Raw genomic sequence first — 13,282 nt, forward strand, 5'->3', positions numbered from 1 at the left:
AAAATGTGGAAAAATGTCGGCTTTTCTAGACAGTGTAAAAGGGTCTAGAGTCTCCCTCCTTCCACGTCCCTCCTGGATGGTATCGCCGCCGTTCTCACCACGTGTCCTCTTCTTCTGTCTCCTCTTTCCTGTGCGGCAGATCCGCGTCGTGAATGCATTCCGCAGCTCCCTCTATGAAGGCCTGGAGAAGCCCGACTCCAGAACATCCATCCACAACTTCATGACCCAGCCCGAGTTTAGGATAGAGGACTCCACGCCCAGCATCCCGCTCATCGATGACACGGACGACGACTCGGCTCGCCGGAGGAGGAAATACTCCAGCCAGCCGTCGTCGCCCAACAAGAACAACAACGCCATCGACAGTGGCATCAACCTGACCATCGACACCAGTAAATCGGCGGCGTCCTCCAGCCCCGCCAGCCCTTTGCACAGCTTGGAGACCAGCCTCTAACCTCCTCATTTGACCTTTGAACTGGAACCTCAACGCTCCTACCCGCCGCTCCTCCATTTGGAAGTGACATACAATCAAGAATAGAGAAAAAGCCACAGCCGACTTGTGGTTGCTTTGGAGGAGGAGGAGGCGGCGGCGTGTGCGTGCTAGCATGCACCGCACAAACTGATGACGGCAAGGAGGAAGAGGAAGGACACGTTCTCCTCTCTCCTCATCCACACTGATAGAAGTAAAAGAAACCTTGTTATTATATTCAGATTATTATTGTTATATTATTATTGTCCCTCCTGCATGAATGTACATTTACCCACATTTTATTTAAAAAGGGTTTTTTCCATTTGGATTATTTTCTTGTGGCGAGCAGCGGACTCAAGACTTAAAGCTCTTCTTCTTCTTCTTCTTCTTCTTCTTATTATTCTGTGTGGCATGATCCAAAAACATTTGAGTCATGTGATGAGGTGCCAGGGCTCAACTTGCACAGCAGCTTTGCACCCCCCTCCATCCCCCCTCATTCCAAAACACACAAAAAAGAGGAACGCAAAAACAATAAAACAACGGCGGCGACACAGCAGCATTTAGAGGATATACTAGTATTCTATAAATATGGATATTCTATAAATATATTTAGAGAGAGTTTATCTTTGTTTGTCGGCATGTTGCCTTGTTCCTGCTTCGAATGGCTCGGAAAATAACTTTTTGGACTTATTTATGTCTTCAAGAGAATGTAATTTGTTTACAGCAAACTTAGAAATATATTTCCTGGTTCAGAGAAGAAGGGAAGACGACGCTCATGCGACATCTTGTTACTGAGGAGGATACACGATAACAACACATACACAAAAAAAACAGAAAATAGATTTAACAACAAAAAAAAAGTGCTGGAATTTGCCTGCTATCTTGTGACATATTGTAGATATTTTTTTGAGGATTAACAAACAAAAAGAAACCAAACTAGTCAATGTGGAATCTTAGTATTATTGTTTATGATGATTGTTAGGATGGAGTTGAGGGGGCTCGCCTTTGTTTTGGGTTTTTTTTTTTATTTAAAAAATGGGGCAGATGGGGACTAATTCTTTCATTTGTTTTAGTTTTCACATTATGTCTTCTATACTCCCGCTGGCAAAATATATTACATATTTTCATCAGATACAAATTACTATCTTTTTAAAATCTGGGATTTATTATTGATTAATTCAGTGCACTAATTATGGTCACGCACACAGTTTGTTTTTTTTGGTCTAAAAAATAGGAATTGTGGCATTGTGGCATTCAATATTTAGTCTTTCTTTCCTTTGACATGTTTAAAATGAACGTCTAGAATTGATATGAATAAATTGATGTCATATCTTCAAAATGCAGAAATAAAAAAAAGTCAGATTTTTTTTCCTCCGACAAAGAAAAAAACACACACACACAAGACGTGTGTTTTCCTAAAAAAAAAAAAAAAAAAAAAAGTATCCTTCCCTATTTTCTCACCTTCTCTCCCTTGGGTATTTTGCTATTTTGTCAATTTTTTTTCACTCCTTGGGACATACTCCTAAATCAATACATATATACACCTTACACAACAGATTTTTAGATTTAAAAAATTATTAATATTATTTTATATACATTAATATAATATTAATATAATATTTTATTTTTAGATTAATCACAGTCATTTTCCTCGGGAAGAGAGAGCACACACACATAATTTGGTTATTTTGTAATATTTATTTTTCTCTCTTTTTTCCACATCTTTATTAAATATATTTATTTTCTATCATTTTATTTAATATAAATGTTTTGTTTCAAATGAACTTCCTGGGGTCAAATTAGCAAATATATTTATAAATAATTATAAATTATATATTCATCTCACATAAAATAAAATTGAAAGGGAGGGATACACACACACACATACACACACACAAAATGTTTGAGGCCATTTGAAACATAAAAAAAGGAAAACAAGCCCCACACATAAATGGAATGTTGCTTTGCCTCTTTTTTCTATATATACAGTATATATACATATAATTCTATAAATATAGCTCTAAAAAAAGACTCTTTTCTGCACTATTTGGTTATGAATGCCAACTTACGTGGTGTAAAATCTCGATGTGCTTTTGTGTGTTTTAACAGAGGTTGTCTTCCTGCCGTCACACCGACATAAATCCAGTACTCTAACATCTGGGCTGTACTTGCTAGTTGTCATATTTATTGTGCTGTATTCAGCAAGCAGGAAAGCGTGGCACTCAGATGGAAAAGGCCACTTGAACTAGCCTTGTTGTTTGGACCACTAACTCGCTGGCATCTCCTTGGCTCATTATGCAATCTGGACAATTGACCCCCCCCCCCCCCCCTCTTTTTTTTTTTTACTAAATAAACACACAGCACTATTATTTTAATCATCTACAGCATCTCTTTCACTTGGATATGCTCGTTTTTATGTGGTCCAGTTTGGCGAGGGTGCACAATCATTCCCGGTCTCCTCAGGCCTGCAGAAGGAATACTATAAGCAAAATTCAGTTAATAATTCATATTTGAGTTGATGCTTTTAATATTCTGTTCATTTATTCAATTATTTGTGTGTAAAGCTCATTGATTCATCGTCAGCATCCAACATTCTCCACATTTAGTGCAGTGGAACCTAAAAGTGGATGCTGGTTGACTTCCACGTTGTCAGCTATAGCTGTATTGTTCTAAGTCACATTCTTAAGAAGTTCAATAAAAGTAAAAAAAAAGCAAAACTACCGTAAATGCTGTAATTATAACCAAGGGACTTATTTATCTAAACATGGCCTGTATTTTTATTACTGTAATTCCTAGCCACTTCACGCTTCAAATTCTGTTCTTTCACTCTTATCACTCCCGAAACTTATGGTATATTGATTAGTAAATCATCTCTGCAACCTAAAATGGAACATCTTCAAGCATAAATATGGCACAAACTAGATTTGATTGCCAGAACAACAGGCTTTTATTGCAGGTTTGAATTATCTCAACAATAGGCACAAAAATAGCTAACACAGAGTACAGCTACTTTCTGTTTTTATATCTATCTATATATATGGGGATTATGAGTGTAAAAGTGACTGTATGGATGTTGTGTCATGTCTAGAGGGCACTAATAATACTCAAACCTGTATTTCAACAGGTTTTCTATGCACTAAAGATGAAAATATTCAATTTTGAAATTCACTCATTATGGTCAGGTCTGGGACCAATTAACCATGATAAAGTCGTAATTACTGTATGTATAACAATATATATATTTTTAAACTTTAATAATGATATGGAGTGTATGAAAAAGTGCAAAGCAAAACAAGAACCAATGTTGTAATACTAGTATGGCAAGTGTAACACACACGACAGCTGAGTAGTGTGACAGATACATTAAAGCGCATGCAGAGGTAGCTCAAGCTGCTAGATGCTCACCATAATACTTGTGGAGTTAGTAAAAACTACATATGGAGAAGTCAGTCTCTTCTCCCGTTGTCATGGTCACTAAAAATATAGGTGCAGATTCTGGAAGATCTAGAATGCTTTCTGTGCTGGTTATTGTGTGTAGCTGCTCTACAGGAGTGGAACTGAGGTTCCAGTTCAACTCAATACAAAGGGAAAGAAAATGAACATAATAGGTCCCCATGTTGCCGGGTAGGTTTCCAAACGTCATTGGATACTTTGATATGATTCAACTTTTAATTTTCGTCGGAATCTGTATTTATATAGGGAATATTTTTGCAGTTAGAGTACAGAAAACCTGTTTGCCATCTTCTAAATATGCTTTTGAATATTATTAGAGCCCTCTAGACATGTAATAACACCCCTATAGTCACCTTGATGCGCTTATAACCCAATATAGTAGACATAAGAATAAAATGTAAGCCATTTAAGACATAAATAAGACATGTGCTCGTGTGTGTTGCTGTAAATGGGTTCTGGTGCTAAGGAAGATGAGTGGCAAGCGGACAGGAAATGGGGGATCTGAGTTGAGTTTTATCTTGGTGTCGGCCACAACAGTAGCCTTTGTAATGGATTATTGTGTCTATTGTGAGATTATTCAAATCTGCAGTAAAAGCCTGTTGTTCCGGCAATCAGGACTGGTGCTTGTGTGTCTCACAATATAGACTCAAATGTAGTAAGCTTTGTTCTTATTTAATTCTTGTTCGGCACAGTACTTCCTGTGATGACGATTGTCTCATTACTGTCACATGGTGACCATCACTACGTCTTTGAATGCATCTTCTGAATGCCTTTATATTTGTATTGTAGTTAATTTAGCCATTTTTATGGTTGAAAATGATTCATTTATGCAAAAAAAGTCAGCTTAAATATGCATACTTTTTTTTTTTTTACTAATTGGCCGTATTCAACCATGCAACCGCAATGATTTATGAATCTATTTTTGGAAAAACAAGAAGCCATAAAAGTGGCCAGGGACGACTGTAATGTAATGTAATCACACAACTAGTTCATATTCATATGATGCTTTATATCTCATGCTGCTAATGAACAAGGTGTCCAATGTTTTTTTCAATGAGGGCCAAATACTGATACATGAAAGGATGCATGGGCTGTTGTAATAATATTAGGACTTTATTCCCACAATATGAACTTTTTCCCCATCCCAATTTTCCAAAAATTACATTACTTGCATTTTTTGTGTTTGCTTTAATATTATTACTTAATATTATGCTACTAAATTATTTTTTCTGATTCTCGTAAAATTGTGAAATTTTTTTCTCATTAGAATACAACTTTTTTTTAATATTTTGACATCATTCTTGTGAAATTATTGTTTGATGTTTTTTTTTTTTTATTTGTGCTGATTTCCCCCAATTATTTCAACTTTCTTCTGGTAAATTGTCTTCACATAATATTATGTGATAATATAAAAAATATATATATTCTTTATTCCCATAATATATTGTTTTTCCCCAACCTAATTTCCAAACATTACAACTTTATTTTTTGTCTCTTCCTCAGAATATTATAACATTTTAAAAATACATTTCTTTCCTTAAATACGATTACTGTATTGAGTTTTCTGCCTGTAATTAATAAGTCCATATGTGGATACTACAAAAATTATGTTTTCTCCTAAAATTGTGACTTTTTCGCTTAATATTTTCACTTAGTTCATTTTAGCAATCTTATATATTCTTAGAACGTGCCATGCGTTAATATTAAACAGTTCAATAATGAGTGCAGTACTGCCACCTAGTGTCCAATAATATTTATATATTTCTACAATCTGCGGCAAAAAAAAATTCAAAAAATGGCCCGTGCGCCGGAGTTTGACCACCACAACTTGTTTTTTGTCCCTCAAAATTGTACCACTTTTTAAGGTTCCACTGTCACATTATGTAAATACAAGCAAAGAGTCTCCTGACCTGGTGACACAATCATGTGATTGCATCCCCAGCATATTTTAATGGTAAGCCCCCACGCCACTGATGATGATGATGATGATGATGACATGAATTGTTGTATATTTTCTCACCTGCCTGGATGTACTGTATTTAGCAGCATGCCGTTTGTGGAAGCAAGAAAAAGAGACATGCCTACAAGCTAACAACCTTTTGGCACACTTAGCCGTTTATTGGGTAAGTGATTTATTTATCTTGTTTTTAATGATTTTTTTTTAATCTCTAAAATAATAATAATTGTAAATAAAGAACTCAATGTCTTTGTTCATTTAATACTATGCAAAAAGTCATGCTTTTTATTTTCTGATTGTCACCCCTCCTGATGAAGCCCTATATAGAGTGTGTTGCTGGAATGTTTGTGCTCTCAAAAAAAAAAACAAAAAAAAAACATCCAAATCACTTACATGATGTGATGTAAACGACTTTTCTAGCTTGAGGAAATAATTCTGATACAAGAGGGAGGATGCTCATGATGATGATGATGATAATCACCTGTGACTCTTGCTGCTTGATTGTCCCGCTCAACACATTCCTGACAAAGAGCGCAAGTGCAAGTAGAAAAAAAGAGAAAAACACAATAAAAAAAATATATGAAAAATCTTTCCAATAAAATGTCCCAGAGCAGCATGACCCAGCATGGTGTGTCCTGGCCCCGTGTCACATGTCCCCGTCTCGTTCTGTCTACATCTAGCGTGTTGCTCTTTTTAGATATGACCCTCAAAATGACATTTGGGACTCCATAGGCAGATTATTCATGTGAAGAATGCTAACTATAAGGCCAACTACGAATACTTACAAACATGCATGTCAAATAATAGTTAATTTGCTCCAATCAGCTTTTGACCCCACTCCATATACGTGATTTTATAATTTTTTTTAATAATTTGGGGGTGTGTTTGCTTCCCCTTGCAGATTGACAGGCTGGTTTTCTTTTGAAGAGGGATTAAAACAAACCTAAATGAGACAACTTTGCTTATTATTATTAATGATTTCATTATTTATTTATTGTCATTCAAAGGTCAAAATAAATCTCCTAAAAATACATTCCCAGCTTGTGAAGTGCAAGCCAGGGCAACAGGGGGCGAAATAGCATTTAACTGTTTAGCGCAATCAGCATTCTAAAGCGTATGCAAGCGTATACACTTCTTATGGAGTCAGCTACAGAAAAAAATAAAAACATAAACGGGAGGTTGCCTACAGCCACAGTAGTTCATGCCAACCTTTTCAACCTGGTGGTCATTAAGAACCCTAGCAGTGATTTGCATTTGTAGACCATGACTGAACCACAACTGAAAGGACTTATATCGAGTTTTTCATTGGAATGTTTATTCCATTATTAACAAAAACAAATCACAGTGCATCTTAAAAAGGAACTGCACTTTTTGGAGGGACTTTTGCCCATCATTCACAATCCTGATGTGAAACATGAACACATATTTCTTTACCTTTTCTGTGCATTGTAACGCAAGAAAGTGAGTTAGTATGAGCTAGCTAACAACAAACATCATCAGAAATAACTATTTTGACTGTAAAGTTCCCTTTTATGGCAGTTTGCAGTACACACAACCTCTGGGTATGGTTGAAAAATGCTAAGATAGCTCCTTTCACCCTATTAGTCCCTTATAGAGAGCATGCTTCGTGTGATTGACAATATACAGTACGTGATGTATCCACGAGAGGGCGGTATTGCACTAGGAGAGACACATTTATAGTACAGTACATGTTTAATGTCATAGTGTGAAATGACAAATACATGATTTTGGCTTTAGTTGATTAAATTCTGAAAATGTATGAAACTCTTCCCATCAATATGATACTACACTGAGATGCCATACAGCATATTGTCATTTTAATTTATTATCATTCACCTTTATTGAAATTTGATTTTTCAATCATTTTTTCAATCCGTATATTACATAGATAGTATTTATGTATGTGTATGTTTCTATATTTCTAAAAAACATATAGCTAACCCGTGTCCACATTTCGACTTATTAATTACAGGCAGAAAACGTTTCATTGTTTATGGTAAATAAATAGTACAATTAATAATTACTTGTAAAAGTGCTATGTAAATATGTTTTCTGATTGTTATTATTATTATCATTTGTATGATTTATTATTAATATTATTAATATTAATATTATTAATTATATTAATATTATTAATTATATTAACATTATTAACATTTCCATTTTCTGTGCCACTCGGGTCACAGGGGTTGACTTTGGGTGAGAGGTGGGATACACCCTGGACTACTTATTATTATTATTATTATTATTATTATTATTATTATTATTATTATTATTATTATTATTATTATTATTATTATTGGTCAGAATTAAAAATGTAATTTTTTTCAAACCAGGGTTACTGGTATGGAGGTCGATATTAATATTATGTGTTTTGGACAACTTGGCATTTGACGCATTTTTAAGACATGTTTTTTCTCCTTGGTTCAAATCATAATTACTCACCAATTTGCCCAAAGCGATGATGAAGGTGTTGTTACTGTTGGCCACTTGGGGGCACTGCAGCAACCTGCTAATGAATTATGACAGTAAATGTGTCAGAGCATAGTATGACTGCGTCATACTCTACTCTGCGTGAGTAAAATCCCCTAAATCCACAGCACCCCCCCCCCCCCCCCACTCCCATCACCACCACTCCACGCCACGCTGCCATTAAGCACGTGTTATCCTTTAGCATTAGCGCACGTCATAGCATCAGCATGCGAGCCTACGCCTGCTTAAGGCAAAGGAGGCACAGCCCGTGAATATTGAGTGGGCTCCCACAGCTCGGAAGATTATGGCGGCCGGGTGCATTCAAGTCCATGAGCAGCCGGGGCTGCTTTCCAGGAAGAATAGCCCTTCACTGGGCCCTCCGAGTTGAATCCCGCTGGCCCAAAAGGAGGCGGCCGTAACTGACAGTCCTTTACAACATTGGCCAACATTGGGGAGGCTGGGTGGGGGGGCTCTACTTCATTTGGGTACCACTTTTTCACAGCAAGCATCTTTCTATAATGTGTTTCTGTATATTTATTTTTATTGTGTGCATATGAACTAGTTATGGAGGATAGCAGGACTGTGGGAAAATGCTACAGGGTTCAGACAATGGGTTGAAGGACACCATCTGTGATGACTTGCTATTGTCACAAATCCTGTCCATTCTCTATAGTGTAAATAAAAGGTAAATAATTATAGATGCTAGTGAAATAGAACCATAAAATAACTCTATATGCAACAAATACTGATACTGTTTATGTTTTTTTCATTTGTTCAGGGTCATGTAAGGAGAATGAGTGGGCGCAGTGGCATACCCTCACCTCCAGGGGTCATCTGTGACATAATATTGAAAACACAAATGACAAACTATATAAAAGACAACACAGGACCATTCCACCCAATGCACAGCAAAATTAAGTGTGAAATATTGTTTTATGAAGCACAGTGATCTAATTGAATGATCTTATTGCATGATAAAATAAATACAATAAATAAATAAATACACATAATAAATACAATTTATACAATAAATATAATTTATCATGAGGGTGATCAACAAGGGTGATGTGCAGAGCTGAAGCAACTACAAAGGTATAAAGCTAATGAGCCATACAATAAAGTTATGGGAAAGAGTAGTTGAAGCTAAACTAAGGGCAGAAGTCAGCATTTGTGAGCAGCAGTATGTATGGTTTCATGCCAAAAAAAGAGTACTACACATGCAGTATTTGCTTTAAGAATGTTAATAGACAAGTAGCGAGAAGGTCAGAGTGAGCTGCATTGTGTCTTTGTAGATGTGGAGAACGCCTATGACAGGGTTCCTACAGAGGAACTGTGGTATTGTATGTGGTGAGACCAGCCATGTTGTTTGGTCTAGAGACAGTGCCACTGAGGAAAAGACAGGAAACAGAACTGGAGGTAGAAGAGATGAGGATGCTGAGGTTCTCATTGGGAGTGACCAGGATGGATAGGATCAGGAAGGAGTACATGAGAGGGACATTACATGATAGAGGCCTTGGAGATAAAGTCAGAGAGGCCAGATTGAGATGGTTGGGACATGTCCAGAGGAGAGATAGTGAATATATTGGTAGAAGGATGTTGCCAGGTAGGAGGCGGTAAGATGAGGTTTATGGATGTAGTGAAGGACATGAGGGTAGTTGGTGTGAGAGAGACAGATGCAGAAGACAGGGTTGGATGGAGGAGATTGACTGAAGAGAAAAGCTGAAAGAGAAAGAAAGAGGAAGACCCTGCTGCTTACGTTGGGTAAGTAATAAGTTAATAACCTTAATGACGTTTTAAAGGTAATTTCAAGACATAGGATTAAAACAGTGAACGGTAACTGCTGATAACAATTGTGTATGTTGTGTCTATGTCTATATTGTCTGTTGTCTAGGCTAGTAATGTTAGCTTTCTGAGCTCTTGCTTTGCTAGCTAGAATAGCTATTTGCTAGCCAAAACAAACAAATTTTTTATGTTTTCTGTCACGTTCGGGCATGGTCGTGTAGTGTAGCGACCCCAGGATGCAGAGAAGAGAACCAAATTGCAGATAAAAATGTATTTAATGAAGAAGCTATGCAGCCGAACAACTCACTAGCATGTCCAACAGAAAAATGACAATGACCCAACAACCAAAGGAGCGTGCACCTGAACTAAATAGGCATCACTGAAAATGGGAAACAGGTGCGGAAGATAATGCAAAGCAACGTAAAACAGAACAGAGTAACACAGGAAGTGAATACAAAATAAGGGCATGAACCAGGAACTAAAGCAAGAAAGGAAACTAAAAGAGCTGTCACAATGGGGTAACGCCCACATCGTGACAGTTTTCCATTCATCCATCCATTTTCTATGCTGCTTATCCTTTTTAGTGTTCTGTGTGTGGAAAAACCAGGCTACAAGTTGAATTGTGGACTCATATAGAGCAGCTACACACAATAACCAGCACACAAAGCTGTATAGTTCTTCTAGAGTCAGAAAAGTGGAAAAAGTATAATCGGTCCCCTTTAAATTACGTATGGAATTCCACCCCTCTGTGATGTCACAAAGGGGCAGTTTGACCACGCCTTTTGAAACTGAGCATTTTGAGCGATCCCAAAGTTCTTTAAGGGCTACTTCCAAATGTGCAAACCTCATTATCTGAGACTTTGGCATTGTTTAACACAAGAATACAACATTCTAACTATATTTATAGGTCAGAAAAGTGGAAAAAGCATAATAGGTCCCCTTTGAATTACGTATGGAATCTTACTAATAAAGTTTTGATTTGAATGACACTAAATGGATGGAGCTTCATAAACTGTTGTATTGCAGTAGAATTTACAATTTTGACAATTTATTAATTGTAAGGTCCTGAGTGCTTATCATTTGGAGAATACCCCCCTAAATATCACTGTTGTTGTTTTATAATTGGGGTTTACTGTCCTGTCCTAATTACAGAGTGTATCACAAGAAGAACCTTCCGGATCTAATATTCCTCCCAGGTGTGAGAGCAAACTGTGCAGAAAGTCCACATGTATTTCCATTGGATAATGTTGCAGCAGTTCACAACATAAATAAAGGACTTGACTGGCTGAAAGGCACACACGGCGTTTGCCAGCCGCTTTGGGTGGCCGTACTTTTTATGCAAGCCACTTCCTCTACGCTTCTAATGACGAGTGACCCTGCCGTGAAGGGATTCTTAGAGACTAGGTCAGGCTTTTTTAGAGTTAGGGGAGTTCCTTGTGCAACGAGCATATCACGCCTGGATACCCGGCGATGGACTTGTGCATGAACAAGCGCCTGGAAACTTTTTTCCCCTCCTTCAGTTTTGAATCTCTCTTGTTTCTCAAACAGCATGTGTGGTAGTACATTATGACAGGCTGACCATTCATCATGATACGCTGATAAAAAAAAAAAAGACAATCCCATGTTTCATTTTGTCTTTTTGTTTTCTTAGGTTCCACAAAAGAGTCTGCTTGGTATGCCGGGGCTCACTGTGACTCCTACAGGAGAACAAAGACCTGTGACTTGGTATGCCGCGAGCAAAGCCCAAAAAGACCAAGGGAACAAGACTGTTGACATCGATTCACAAAATCAAACGGGGTCACTGTCTCCAACTAGGCCAGGTACAAAGCGAGAAGTCTTAACTTGTTTTGTGTGAACATGAATGCAGCTTAATGCTAAACTCATGTCACATTCGGGGACTAATGCGGATTTAACATCAATGTTTGAAAATCAAATTCTAGTTTGTTTAGTAAGTTTATAGTCAGTTTGCATTGTTATGTGACCGATTTGTTAATTTTTTCCCCATACAAAATATGGAAATGAAATCCAACTGTAAGCACCACAAAGTATCCACAGGTTACAGTCACAAGTTATTAGCATTAGCAGTTATTTCTAGCATTTTTACCTGCACACAGGTGTAGTATTAAAATAAGTGATGTGTGTACTTTAGAGTCACATTAGTGTCACATTAGCAGGAAAAAACATAACTTCAAGGTGTATATTCATGTAGTACTCTCGCTTTAGCCCAGTGTACTAGACAGACATGTCTGGTATTTCCCATACATTCATTCAGTTGTGGTGGCCCGCCAGAAATAAATAGAGACCACCACAAATACATTAGTAGTACGTCTATACTTTCTCTCATAAACACACTATAGTGGGACAGTCTGTGAATGTAGTACCATATCTGTGCAGTAGATAGCATGGTAACACACCTCATATGCCAGAGAATAAGAAAATGTAGCAGGAGGGATCACTGTTGCCAACGTATCGCCTTTGTCGCTATATTTATAGAAGTATTCAGACACCTGTAGATTGTGTATCATAGATACATACATGGTCCATAGACACGTCATTAGGTACAATGAAATGTACCTCCTGAATGTACCTGAAATGTACCAAATTTATTCATTATTCATAAATTTTCTACCGCTTATCCTCACAAGGGTCGTGGAGCCTATCCCAGCTGTCTTCAGGCGAGAGGCGGGGTACACCCTGGACTGGTCGCCAGCCAATCACAGGGCACATATAGACAAACAACCATTCACACTCACATTCATACCTATGGACAATTTGGAGTCGCCAATTAACCTAGCATGTTTTTGGAATGTGGGAGGAAACCGGAGTAGCCGGAGAAAACCCACGCATGCAAACTCCACACAGAGATGGCCGAGGGTGGAATTGAACCCTGGTCTCCTAGCTGTGAGGTCTGCGTGCTAACCACTAGACCACCGTGCAGCCCCAATGAAATGTTTTTTTCATTTTATTTTGCGTCTTGCTGATCAAAAATGACAGGAATATTGTGTATGTATAGCTATTATTACTACACTTATTAATGCTTTATTCAAACAAACAGGATACTTTCACCTGCGTTAACCCAACCTTCCGCCATGTTTCTTATGCCATCCACCCCGTCCTCCTCCTCCTCTCAC

At 37.5% G+C, this 13,282-nt stretch overlaps 1 protein-coding gene across 7 annotated transcripts in view; it reads left to right on the forward strand.

Moving 5' to 3' along the window:
- atp2b2 (ATPase plasma membrane Ca2+ transporting 2) overlaps positions 1-7,364 on the forward strand; it is a 99,308-nt gene extending 91,944 nt beyond the window's left edge. For 3 of the 7 annotated variants that reach the window (XM_058054534.1, XM_058054533.1, XM_058054535.1), the window contains exon 23: positions 140-7,363. In XM_058054534.1, the coding sequence (XP_057910517.1) occupies positions 140-451 (312 nt within the window). In that variant the 3' untranslated portion in view covers positions 452-7,363. Of the gene's footprint in view, positions 1-139 lie in introns of all 7 variants that reach the window. The other 4 variants (XM_058054539.1, XM_058054538.1, XM_058054536.1 and 1 more) reach the window with 2 other exon arrangements.
- Positions 7,365-13,282: the final 5,918 nt, after the last annotated feature.

Source organism: Doryrhamphus excisus, chromosome 18, assembly GCF_030265055.1.
Source record: "Doryrhamphus excisus isolate RoL2022-K1 chromosome 18, RoL_Dexc_1.0, whole genome shotgun sequence".
NCBI lineage: Eukaryota > Metazoa > Chordata > Actinopteri > Syngnathiformes > Syngnathidae > Doryrhamphus > Doryrhamphus excisus.